Source organism: Anas platyrhynchos, chromosome 2 (assembly GCF_047663525.1).
Source record: "Anas platyrhynchos isolate ZD024472 breed Pekin duck chromosome 2, IASCAAS_PekinDuck_T2T, whole genome shotgun sequence".
NCBI lineage: Eukaryota > Metazoa > Chordata > Aves > Anseriformes > Anatidae > Anas > Anas platyrhynchos.
In genome coordinates, this window is record NC_092588.1 from 22728143 (window position 1) to 22741266 (window position 13124).

Here is a 13124-nt window from a genome sequence, read left to right on the forward strand (position 1 = left end):
GTTTACTGTTTATGCATTTCTTTCATAATTTATAAGAATGAATGAATGCTCCATTTATGGTGCTGGTTTGTAATGCATGCTATGTTCTGTAATGCAAAAATTTATCACTTTGAGAAAATCCAGTCATCCAATGTCAGTATATACCCCTTGTGCATTACTATTGTAATAGAATAGAATAGCTGTGCTAATAGAAGTTAGTAAGGTGTGACTTTTTTCCTGTAGCACTGTTAATTATTCCGTGTTGGTTTCCTAAATGTTCACATAAATGGCTTTTAAAATTACCCAGCAACCTAATTCAGACAATACTTCTCTAATGATCTCTTCAGCACTTAGCTTGCTATCTCTTGAGACTACATTGCTTCTGTAAAAGAGACTCAGACACAGAGTTCTTTGGATTTTACATCTCTCTTGTAATTTAAAACAATTCTTTAAAATTGTCTTCCCTTTTTGGCAATTAGGATGTCTTAGTTTGAATAGTGTAATTATGAATTTATAGGAACTCAGCAAGGAAACTTAATTATGGGCTGGTTTCAGCAGTGCTTTAGCCTGGGCATTGGTATTTCATTGATGTAGTTTTGTTTAAGCATGCTTACTGTGCTCATGTTAAGACAGTTTGCTCGATGCCACGTGCAGGTGTACTAATGTTTTTCCCCTGATTGTACAGAAAGGATGTACGGTAGGTGTTCCCAAGCCTTTTCCAAGACTTGAGACCTTGCCTGTGACTGGTGATCAAGTCGTACATTTATGTCACAAGTAGGAGTATGTTTTACAAATGTTTTTTTTTGTGTTTTTTTTTTTTTTTGAAAGAAAAATAGTGTTGGCAGTTCTGGTTCAAGAGCTGTTGCAAAATACTGCCTTAACATGGATTTCTTTGTTTTGCAGAAATAAAGCGTGCCTCAGCTGGAACAGAGTAATGAATTTATGACAGTAGTGTCATTGAATTTTCATATTATATTTTTGGAAAAATATAAAAAAAATGTTAAACCAGTTTTACAAGTCTCATTCTCAGGAAGCAAAGAAATACTTTGTGCAGGAAACTTTTTCTGTATAAAGACTCTAAAGTTGAGTTCATAAACTCCTCAAAATTTGAAAGTTTCCTCTGGTTGAAAAATATCAGAATTTTCCACTTAAATGCAAATTGCAATTATTTCTGATAAATAGGTATATTATGAAACAAAAATCTTGTATAATAGAGTTTTCGATAGTATAATAAAGTTCTATACTTTCATTTTTGCCTCTTGCATATCTGCCCCAAACACTGAATGAGGCCTGGGTTTGAATAAAGCCGTGGGTGTGTAAGTCATACTGATACGACAACTGCAAAATCAATAATCAGTAGCTACTTGATTAGGCAGATATCTGTAGTCAAACATTTCCTAGATACGTTTCTTAGTCCTCTGGTAGGTTTCCGCCTGCTCTGGCCTAAGTAAATGTCGGTCAAGTTTCTGCTGATACTTCCTCGTGATTCAGAAACTCTGCGGAGTGACCCTGAAGACTCTGAGGTGGTTGCCTAATGGGCATTCATAAAACGTGCCTGATATGTACTGGCAGAACTGGTCTGCTTATGAAATGCAGACGTAACCTGTTTAGAATATGGCTGAACCATACAACGGCTTGGGTTGGAAGGGACCTCAAAGCCCACCCAGTTCCACCCCCTGCCATGGGCAGGGACACCTCCCACCAGCCCAGGCTGCCCAAAGCCCCATCCAGCCTGGCCTTGAGCACCTCCAGGGATGGGGCATCCACAGCTTCTCTGGGCAGCCTGTGCCAGGGCCTCACCACCCTCACAGTGAAGAATTTCCTCCTAATATTTAATCTAAATATCCCTTCTTTTAGTTTAAAACCGTTCGTCTTTATCCTGCCATTGGCTGAGCAAAAAGTTCCTCCCCGTCTTTTTTATAAGCCTCCTTTAAGTATTGAAAAACAGCAATAAGGTCACCCCCGTAAGCCTTCTCCAGGCTGAACAGCCCCAGCTCTGTCAGACTTTCTTCACAGGAGAGGTGCTGCAGCCCTCTGAACAACTTTCTGGCCTTTCTCTGGACCCCGCTCTAACAGCCCCACATCCTTCTTGTGCTGGGGGCCCCAGACCTGGACGCAGTGCTCCAGGTGAGGCCTCACAAGGGCAGAGCAGAGGGGGACAATCCCTTCCCTTGACCTGCTGCCTACTCCTCTTTGATGCAGCCAGGATGCAGTTGGCCTTTGGGGGCTGCAAGCACGCATAGCTGGCTCGTGTCAAGCTTTTTGTCCACCATAATCTCCAAGTCCTTCTCCGCAGGGCCCCTTTCAATGTGTTCTTCAAGTCTGTCCTAATGTCTAGGGATTGCCCCAGCCTAGGTGCAGCACCGTGCATGTGGCCTTGTTGAACCTCAAGAGGTTCCAGTTTTGACTCCCTGAAACTGGAAAAACATCAATTGAAGGAGTTCAGGGTAGGATTACCTAAATAGCTGGGGCTGGAGAACGTCGGCTTCAGGGGACCTAAAAGCAGCCATTCAGTATCTGTGAGAAGGTTGTGAAGTTGGGCTGTTTGCTGGTGCATGGCAGGACAAGTCAGAAAATTATAAATTGAAACAAAAGAGGTTCTAACTTGATATCAAGATAAATTATTTCCTCATGAGGGTAGCTCAGTGTTTGAACAGGGTGACCAGAGGAGCTGTTCAATGTCCAGTTGTGCAGAGGTATAGCGATAATATTGTCGTTCCTTCCAACCCGATTTATTTTTTTATTGTTGCCCTAAAACCTCTTAACTACATTTTATAGATAATATAAGCATGTACTTTAATACTTTGTGTTTTTTAATAGTTCAGGCTCTATCTATACATTCTGTACAAATCTCTTCTTTGCACAGATTTTCCCCATAGAAAGGAATAATAGAAGTTTATTGAAGGACTTCTAAAAGGATTTAAAATCAATTTAACACTAATATTTTACTGTTGGAAATGCATCACTACGAAGGCATTTTTCTTTATCATAGAATCAGAATGGTTTGGATTGGAAGGGGCCTTGAAGATCATCATTTATAGATGACGTAAATTGAAGAAAATATACGTTAGAATGGAACATATATTTCTTATTTCGAAATGTCTATTTAGAATTAATCTTCCCTGTTACAGTTCTTTTAATTATGGTATTTTATGAAAAAAAGGTAACAGAGCTGGTGTTGTGTTACATAAGTCATTGCCACATTTGTTTTATCCAACATATGTTTTGGGGGAAATCTTATACTGTCTTTGGGGACAGCCACATTCATTGTGTTCCTATCAGTGGTATCACAGAGGTAGAAGACATTTTTCCAGCGTCCGTGGTAGTTGCTGCATTCCATGACTTGCAAGTGTTTCACAGTATACAGCCTATGTTGCTTTACTGTGGCATAAGGAATTTGAGTCTTCTGTAAAGTCAACACAAAAGAGCCTTTAGTGGGTCTTTAAACAAGTAGCTGCCAACCTGTCCTATTTTCCATGAAATACTAACTAAATGTGTTCAGGTTGGGTTAGCTACACATCAAAAGGAGTCACTTCTTGCTTTGAATTACTTGTAACAATAAAATAAAACCTTAATCTGAAAATAAATTTCTATTTTTTTCCTCCCACTGGAAAAAAAAACAAACAAACTTTGAAACACCTCATTTTTCAGGAGTAGTATTTCGGGTTTTGCATGGGAGTTTTTGTATTTGCAGTGGATGAAAGCAGCTTTTGTTCCATTAAGCAGGTTAACTGATTGAGTACTAAAGTAGAATCAGAAGCAAGTCCTAAATTCTTTTTTGTCAAGTAAAACAAGTCCTGAAAGTGTAAATTAAATATGCTTTGTTAATTTCAGGGAAATTTAATTTTCTAATCCTGCTTGACCCACTTTCCTTAGTATGCGTTTGATAACAAGGAATTTGGAGTTTTTTTTTTTGTTTTTGTTTTTACATATGTAGGCATTCTTCTGTTGCATAGGTAGGGAATATAGTTATAACTAGCTCTAAAATGTAATGCTTGGAAATATTTAGTATTTTCTGTTACATGAGAGGAGGGAGACTGTCCTGTAATGGGCAACATAGTGGTAGTTCACCATTTCTTACAGAGACATTGCTAATCTTGTTTATATGTATGTCTCAAGGATTAAACTTGAGTGCAGCAGTCTGAGCAGGAGAAAAAAATTTGATGTGAAAGGTCATCAGCGTGGTGTCCTATCTCTTTCATACAAATAGTTTCATGGGTTTTGTGCAGTCATCAGCAAGAAATAAAAAATAATAATGAAAAAGATTATTTTATTATTAAAACAATGCATCGTGTTCTGTTTTTACCCTCCCCTTCCCTTGCATACTACTACCTTTTCTTGGATATGTTTTCTGAACTTATGCTTTGTTGAAGTATAAGTTCTTCTATTTTCACTCTTCAGTGCTTATTTCTGTGTTGTGTGGCATCGCTGCTGCTTCCTTTTCATCCCTTCTGCTGCTCCATACTCAAGTGATCAAGAAATGCCTAGGGTATCTGCTGTGTGGTCTGCTAAATTCAACCTGGAGCTTAGTTCCCTGAATATTTCTATATGGTCGACAGTTGTCATTAAATAAATGATAGACCAATGAGATAATTAAGATCTGGGATTAGAAAATATGACTACAATGGAAGGAAAACTGTTTTAAAAAAATGAGAGAAGAAGGTCTGTATGAAAACATGGCAGAATGAATGGGGGAATCGTCATGAAGCAGAAGAGAAGCAAATGGACGCCTGTACAGTAAAACTTAGATTAATGATAAAGGCAGAAAAACACATTCAAAAACCCAGGAGAAATTGTACTTCTACAAAATGATATAGAAAAAGCAAAGGAAAAGAATAAATTAATCAACATGCTATAAAAGAGGGTAGTGCAGAAATAAGGTTTAATTAAAAAAATATATATATATATGTATTAATCAGGCAGAAATAATATGAACAAATAAAAAAAAGCTCAGGACAGAGAATAGGGTCATCATAGGAATAGATGATGAAATAAGAGGTGAAAGAGGTGAATAATAATAATAATAAAACAACTAATGAATTAATAAAAGCCAACATAAGGCCAGGTGTGGAGATAGCAAGGTCTAGTGATCATGAAACAGGCTCAAAAAGATATTTCCAGTGTCTTTCACTTTTTAAAATAAGTGGTTTCTATATAAGAAATCCTAATTCTTTTATTATATTTATAATTGAAAATTTTTATAAATATTTATAATTGCAGTCCTACCTGCAATTTTTTTTTTCAGCTGGTTATTTATATTTCTCATCCTGTTTCGTATTTTACTTGGAGAAATGTATTTCATTTCTCTGTGGGATGTGTTACACTGTAAGAAAATGTGTGTTTCATGAAGCATAATGCTATGCAGAATATAGGCTCTGAGGTGACAGCTATGGAGAACTATTAAAACATTTATTTTATTTATTGTTCTGTTTAGTAATTAACTTGTTGTGAAATAAAAGCAAATTTCAGGCATTCAGGGTTGTAGATATTTTTCTTAAAATTTAGTTCCATGAAAAGGATATTAGAATGGGAGTTTGCACTGATCTTGATCTGATTCGTAAAGCTCTTGCAGCTGCACAAATGATGACAAAAATCCCCCAGGATTTCCACTCCATGGAGATGGGCGCTTTGCAGCCATCTGTAGAGTGTGATCCCATAATATGCTGAGAATCCTGAACTGGCAGTGAATTTGATGGAGTAGCATTTAGACATGCCTTGCATGTTTAGTGTTTTTTTTTCCCCTCAAGTTCTAAATAACTTTTTAAGTCATACCTTGCGTGAAACTACTGGAACTTTGTTGCTTTCCTCCATGTGTATGAGGACCAGGCCTTAAAGTTAAGGGCATTCAGCACCCAAAGGGATGCTTAGCACCTTGTGTTATTCAGTTTCTATAACAACAAATAGATATCGCATGAAGTAACTTCTAATATTATTTGTGTGCAACTCTGAAATGTGTTGAACATTTCTCCACATTGTATCTTGCTACAAAATTATCATTCTTCGGCTATGAGCTTTTATGCAAACGATCCTCAGGGGACAAATGGAGGCATGCACCACGTACGGATGACTGTATTAGTTTCTGCAAACTTGTAGAAAATTAAAAAACGGAGCTTATTTTACAGTGCAGTAAATCTTACATCTTTAATTTTTTTCTTTTCTTTTTTTTTTTTTTCTTTCAACTAAGGAAATGCTACTTCACCGCAAGTTCAAAGACCTTCTTTCATGGACTACTTTGATAAACAAGATTCCAAGAATAAAAGCCCTGAAAATTGTAATCAGAACATGCACGAACCTTATCACATATCCAAAAATGTTTTCCCTGATAACTGGAAAGTCCCTCAAGATGGAGACTTTGATTTTGTAAGTACATTTTTATACTTTCACACGTGCCGTTTGTTTTATATTTGCCAAAATAGTTAATTCCATTCTAAAATTGTGTTAATTGCAAGCAAAATAAGTAATCTTTCAAGAATAGTACCCAATTACCTAATCTTAATGTCTCATACTGGCTGTGAAATGAGTACATTTGCTTTATGCAGGACCTTTTCAATAAGGGGTGCCATGTGACATTATAAATATACTTCTTTCTAACTACAGGTTTTTTGAAAAAGTATTTTTGGTTCTTTATATCTTATGTTCCAAGAACTTTCACATTTGACCCAGGTCCATTAAAGAAAAATTGCTACAGGTGTGTAATATTGTCATGTTTAGTGAGTATCCCAGTGAGATGATAAATGTTTTAAACGGGATGGAGACATCTAATCAATATCCTTGGAGATGGTTAAGATCACTTAACAACCTGGCTTGTGCAAAACAGTGATATTATTCCAAGAGCATGTATCTCTCTATGTAGAATTATTATATCTAGCACCAGTCTATCTGTTTAGAATGTTTTTTCCCCTCCAGTATATGTGTAGTTTGTTTCTTTTTGCCTACATCGCAAGTTATAGCAGGGGCAAAAAAAAATATGTTTCTAAGCTTTAATATGTGTATATTAATTTTAGGATGCTCTCAAAGTGGCATAAATATCTCTTGTTAAGAAACTTGCAGATAATTACACCTGGTTTTTACTCTTGCCATTTTTTTAATATTATTGAATGAAAGAATTTAGTTTATCTGCTGTAGCTTAAACATGTTCCTCACTGCAGTGCAGTAGCTAAATATGATCACATGGCACCTTTTTGAAAGTACACTTGGGATTTGGAGAAAAACATTGTGTTTAATTTTAGGTGACAGCTGTAGGTGTGGGATTTTTTTTTTCCAGTTTTCACTTACTGCATTTCTACATAAAGCTGACTCTTAAATTTTAAGCTGCTGGAGTAAAGCCAGTTTAACAGCACAGTACAAGCTGTTGCTGACAGAGTTTTGATTAAGCTGAATTTTAGTTTGGGTATTTTTTTTAGGCTTTTTTTTTTGACCATTAGATGTAATAGTCATCCTGATAATTGACTAACAAAATAATTACTTGCATTATTCATTGGAAAATAACCGGCTGTTTGTTAAGTGGGTTTATTATAGTAGCAATAAAAGTGCCCTTAAAATGATTGGAAATTCATTCTATCTTTTCCATCACTTGCTAAGAAATGCAAGCAAAAATGTTTCTTTTTTTGTAAATGCTAAAGATCCTGATTCTGTAAGTGCTTATTCATGAATACTTTGCACATGAATAATCCTGTGGAGCTTGTTGATACTGCTTGTACATGTGAGTTTTCCTCCTGAAATAAGAGTTTGTCCTAGAACCAAAGCTGGGGGAGGTCTGATCTTCAGAAGCAACGATGCTGTTGTGTGGTAGGCGAACCTTGCTGGTCGTGTTAACGTGACTGGCATGTGCAAGGCTTTAGAAGCTACACGATGTACAGTTTGTCCTCGAGTTCCTAAAAAGGCAGGCAATGCTGTAAGATTTGTTGCTACAAATGATTCTGATCAAAGAACAATTAGGATTTTTAAAAATGAATGGCTGTTCGTGTGGGCAATGTACGTTACTTAGTTTTGGGGTAGATTTGGTTTTAAGCACAACAAAAGCCAAATATTTTGACGGGTAAACCAGCCTAAGAAAGAGTTTAGGAAAAACTTATCAATAATGGATGCACTGTTCAGAGCCCACTAAAGGAATACATTTCTCAGAAGCATCTGGTAGCAGCTGATGTGACGCAGGATACTGGTTTTAACAGCCTGCTGGTTTGAACCATAGGCAATTATTATTTATTTATACATTTTAGAAGGACTTCCCTTTATCTTCTAGACAGTGAGTGGCAATATTGGTAAGTGGTCTGCGAGAGAGTTTCTGAAAGGCCAAGTCAGTGGGCAGCATGCATAATATATTGTCTACTTTTTATAAGATCATCATGAATGTTTTAAGTTGCTGACACGAAGTCTTTAAACAATTCTTGAAAGGGATAAATAATGAAAACTTTTTGTACTAAATCATTCTGTTCTATTTTGGTTGGAGCTGGGTTTAATGGGATCTAGAAAGGGATGCTGACAGTCATCATTTTATTTAAAGGTATTAACACACTGGAATGAAGGTATAAATTAACATAATCTAACTTACTGGTAGTATACTCTCATCGTACTCTATCTTTCTGTATAAAAGGGAGTTGTCTGTAAGTTGGAGGTAACCAAACTTGTTTGTTTGAATACCATTATCCACTGAAAGCTTTCTTAACCATAAGCCTTTTTAAGCCACACATCGCGTGCCAGCACTGGCAGCCAGCAAGCACTTTACTTGAGAGCCTGGAGTGAGACAGTGCCATGCTGAGAAGAGGTATTTGAGTGTATCACATAGAAAGACTTTGAAGCTTATTAGTGGATAGGTCTCTTACAGCATAAAATGGAGAAGAAAAATAATACAGAGAGACTGGTAGTTGGGAGGAGGTAACAGGGTGAAGAAATGATCCTTATCATTCCTTGAAATAATCAGTTTGCTTCTTTCCGTGTATGAACCTGCAGAATTGGGAGACAGTTCTTCTGGGCAAACAGTAGGTTTGCTCTAGGTCTCAGTGATACTTTATCCTATTAGAATTACTAGTATATTCTACTGTTTTATTAAAACAATAAACAGTTATTTAATTTTGCTAAAACAGACATACAATGCAGAAATGGCAGTTAGCCTTACGCACTTGCTAATGTTTTTAGATAATGTAAATAAATGATGCAGGAAATTCTTCTCGTAAAGTGGATAAATGAATGTATAAAATGATGCAAAATGAATTTAGCACTGAGTCTGGTTTGAAAGTTTTTGTGTGCGTGGTTTTCTGTTCTGACGTAAATGTTTTAAGAACTACTTGCCAATGAAAACAGGAGACTTTTCCAAGAAAATAAGATGCTCTGGTCACCAATCTGAGCTTTAAAAAAAAATAAAGCTAGCAGCATTTTTTTCTTCTGAAAGTACGTATTTACACTTTGTTTTTCACTGTTTCAAGTCCATCTGCTTTGAAAATCAAAAGCTGCTCTTGCTATTTTTTAACTGATACGCCATATGGAAGTTCGAGATCCCTCTCTCTCCTGTTGACTGTTGGTCCTGATGGCCCTCGGTTTCTTGATCAGTCCATGCTAGTTACTGAAGTCATTCTCCGTGAATTGATAAGAAAAAGTTGCCACTGCAGACCTTCAAGTTTTGTTTCAAGTACTGAATCAGGTATATTATAAAATAACTTCTAACTATGCTTAATTCTGAAACTGTACAGTCACCTGAAATATTAGGTTCTTCCAAATACACCCCGTCGTGTATGCTTCGGGACATGGATGTTGTTTTCCATGAAGAGCAGGTGGGGTTTGGTGTTGGTGTTGTTTACTACATTTCTTCTTGCTTTAAAAAAAAAAAAAAAAAAAAAAAAAAAAAAAAGCATTCTTCAGCATTGTCTTTTCTGTGACCAGGAATTTATATAGGGTTGGAGGGTTGGATTTTTGAATCATCACTTTCAGTTATTGTATGGTCTACATTTGTTGTCTCAGGGTAAATTCTGAAAACCTCAAAATATGGCTCTTTGATGACAGTGAATCTTAGGTCAATGCATTTCTGTTGAAATATTTGTATGTATCACTTGAGCATTTAGAAAAGGGGAGTGCTTAAGGTATAAATCAAGCTATAAATCTTACAAAAAGAGACTAGTGCTTGTTGAAACATCAGGCTTTATTAAAATTTGAATGTATACTTCATGCTCAAACACCACTGGGTTTTAGTTTTCAGTGATTACTTCTGACTATAGGCATTCATTTTATTTACATGCTCCCTTATTTTTAAGGCATGCAGCAAATGACAAAATTAAAGCAGTATTTTAAACCCTAATCTGATCAATTTTATTTGGGGTTAAGTGATGTTTTATTCACAGCAAACCTTGATGTCAACAATATACTACTCCTTGTGAGGAGAAGTAGCATAATGTCTCTGAAGAAGTACTAATGATATTCACGGAAATGTTAATGATGTATGATATAAGCAGCTTTTCATAATGAGGCTTAATTATTTAACGGGACTACTTCTAGTCGTTTTGCCTCACAGCTCACAAGACAGTTGTTTGGAACAGCGTACCAAACTAGACTGAATGATGTGGTGCTTGTTCTGACTGCCTAAGCGACCAGTCCTTTTAGGAACAGATGTTTTTATTATAGGTGTTGGGCATTTGAATAACCCTATTGCTATTATGATGGTAGTTTTCCATTAGATATGTTGATGCTGGAGAGAAGGGTGTATTAACTGAGCAGTATAAATAAAGGTGTCATGGAAGCAGCTTGCTCAGATTTATCCTTTTGCTTTTCTCAGTTCAAGATGTTGTGCTGTTTTGTATATAGCTCTTGTCATTTTTTTTAATGTACCTTATATGAAAGTTTTCACCAAAAAATACAGTGAACTTTTAATAAGCAAAAAAATGTTTGAAACTTCCATCATGTGGGGAAAACCAGTTAAAATTTAGCTTGCAAGAATAATCTTATATATTAATTTTTTGTAAATTGACCTGCTTTTTACATTTTTACTTTATCATAACATTTAACCTGTCATGAAGATACGAAATTGCTGTGTAAAACCTCCTGATGTGTGTCAGTGTGGGACAGAATGTTAGCAAAGGATTTACACGCATTACAATGAAGTGATATCTAATTGATGGTAACCTGTGAGTGGACACTACTTAGAAGGAGGTGCCAAACTTAATTTGCACCAATTCAATGTACAATTTCATTTGGAATGAGAAAAATACTTACTTTTTATTTTTAAAATGTTGATGATAAAATGTTAAAAGGCAAATCTATTTACTATAGCAATGCTAGGGTAATGATTTCTGTCGTTAGTAGAATTATTTCCAAACAGGAATGGTATCCAGATTGTTAAATATTAAACAGTGAACATGTAGATCATGTTTTCCAGTAACTACAGTATCATGTTTAAGTAGATGCATTTTGGGTGACTTAAAGATTCTGGAACGGCAACAAAAATTTGAAAAGCCATCTGTTACCCTAGGCAGAATATTTCCCTGAGTCTTAACCAGATGAAATTCTTCAGAGTATAATCATTGTGAAATAATAATATTGCAAATACTGAGTATTTTAGTTATCGTTTACAAATGTACAATGTGACAAATTATTCACTAAAAATTCAATACTGTAAAATACCTGAAAGCTGTACAAAATGTAATGAAAACTTTATTAATGAAGCCAGGCAGATCTAGCCTAGCCTGATCTTCATTGGAAATGCTCCTCTATCCAAAATCTTGGCTGTATTTAGACTGATTTTATTTAAGCAGCAGATGAGTTTGTTGATACAGTCTTCTTTCTAATTAGTGTGAGTGAATGTAATTCATTTAATTTCAACCATTTCAGACCCTTCTCGAAGTCATATGAAAAAATTAAATGAAGTATTAACATAGATTCATTCTGCTTTATTTTTACTTAGTTGTATATCATGAAGCATTTCCAGATGCTGACAGGAAGAACATCAGAAAATGGAGATATCTGTGTCGTGCTTTCTTAACTGAGGAAATAAGAAACTTAGGTTTCTGGGTTCATGTGGTGTGTATGCAGATGAGATAAGTAGAAGACTACTTACAGTGTCATATTGTTAACAAAATAATTATGAATTCGTGTCAGCAATTAGTCTGTGTGCAGAATTTCATTCACTTCTGGTCAGAGACACCTCAAAGATGAGACTGTGAAATGAGTATAATGAATATAATGCGCTTTATCGAGATCATTGTGTGAGGACAGTGTGAACTTCAGCAGTGGAGATTTTCTGCTTCTCGTGTGTTGAGCGGTGTGGGGGTAATTGAGTGGGAGTGCTGTGGGTGCTAGGAGTTCAGCGTGGACAGCTTGCAAGCCACGGCCGTGGTTTATTCGGCTGTGCGGGCGGGCAGTGGGGGAGGTTGTGCTGGCCTGACATGTAAACTAAAAATGTATTGTTTTTTTCCCCCCTTAGGCAAAGAGAACAGACCGACCTATTAAACTTTTAATTTTTATTTTTTAATTCTGCAAGTCAAATACCAACTGATTTAGTTAAATCCTGTTTATATATTCTAACAACAGAAAGGGAATTATTATTAGAAGAAAGTGGGGGAGAATACTACATGAGCAAAGTGTTTCTCTGAGTGATATTGAATACACGATCTTTTCTCTTTGAAAATGCTCCTAATTATTCTAGATGTAAATAATGGAAAATCAAGCCTAATAATTTGGTCTTACACATGAATGAATTATTTAGGCTGTAAACAGAACCCATCCTTTCTGTTTGTCTTAACTTCTAGCATTATTTTAAAGTTGTTACTTTGATCACTAAATCATTCATGCCAAAGCGCTGGCACTGTACTTCTGCAGTTTTAGAAGGTGAATGTGAATTTTGTATCCTAAAAGTGAACAGAAGACACCTCTCTGGGACAAAAAGCTTGTTGGCATTCTTCCATGTGAATAACAGGATTATGTATTTTTACTTCTCATTCACACATCTTCTGAGGATGAGACAGGAACTCCAAGGCTTAAATTGCAGCACTGTATTTTGAAGCTAAGCAGCGAGAAGAACGTCTGATGGAATAACAAACTGCTACAGTAGGTTGCCTCAGAGGGTTGCAGGAGTTGTCGCTATTGCCTGTTAAAGACCTGGTCAGATAAACATGTCAGGAATAGTTTTGGTGGAGTTAATCATGCTTGGAGCAGACGACTGT

General features: G+C 36.1%; 1 protein-coding gene across 1 annotated transcript in view; it reads left to right on the top strand.

Annotated features, from left to right (window-relative positions):
* Positions 1-13124, top strand: part of STK3 (serine/threonine kinase 3) — a 138205-nt gene that overhangs the window by 80925 nt on the left and 44156 nt on the right. The window contains exon 10 of the mRNA XM_038173783.2: positions 6164-6339. Within this exon, the coding sequence (XP_038029711.1) occupies positions 6164-6339 (176 nt within the window). The remainder of the gene's footprint in view (positions 1-6163; positions 6340-13124) is intronic.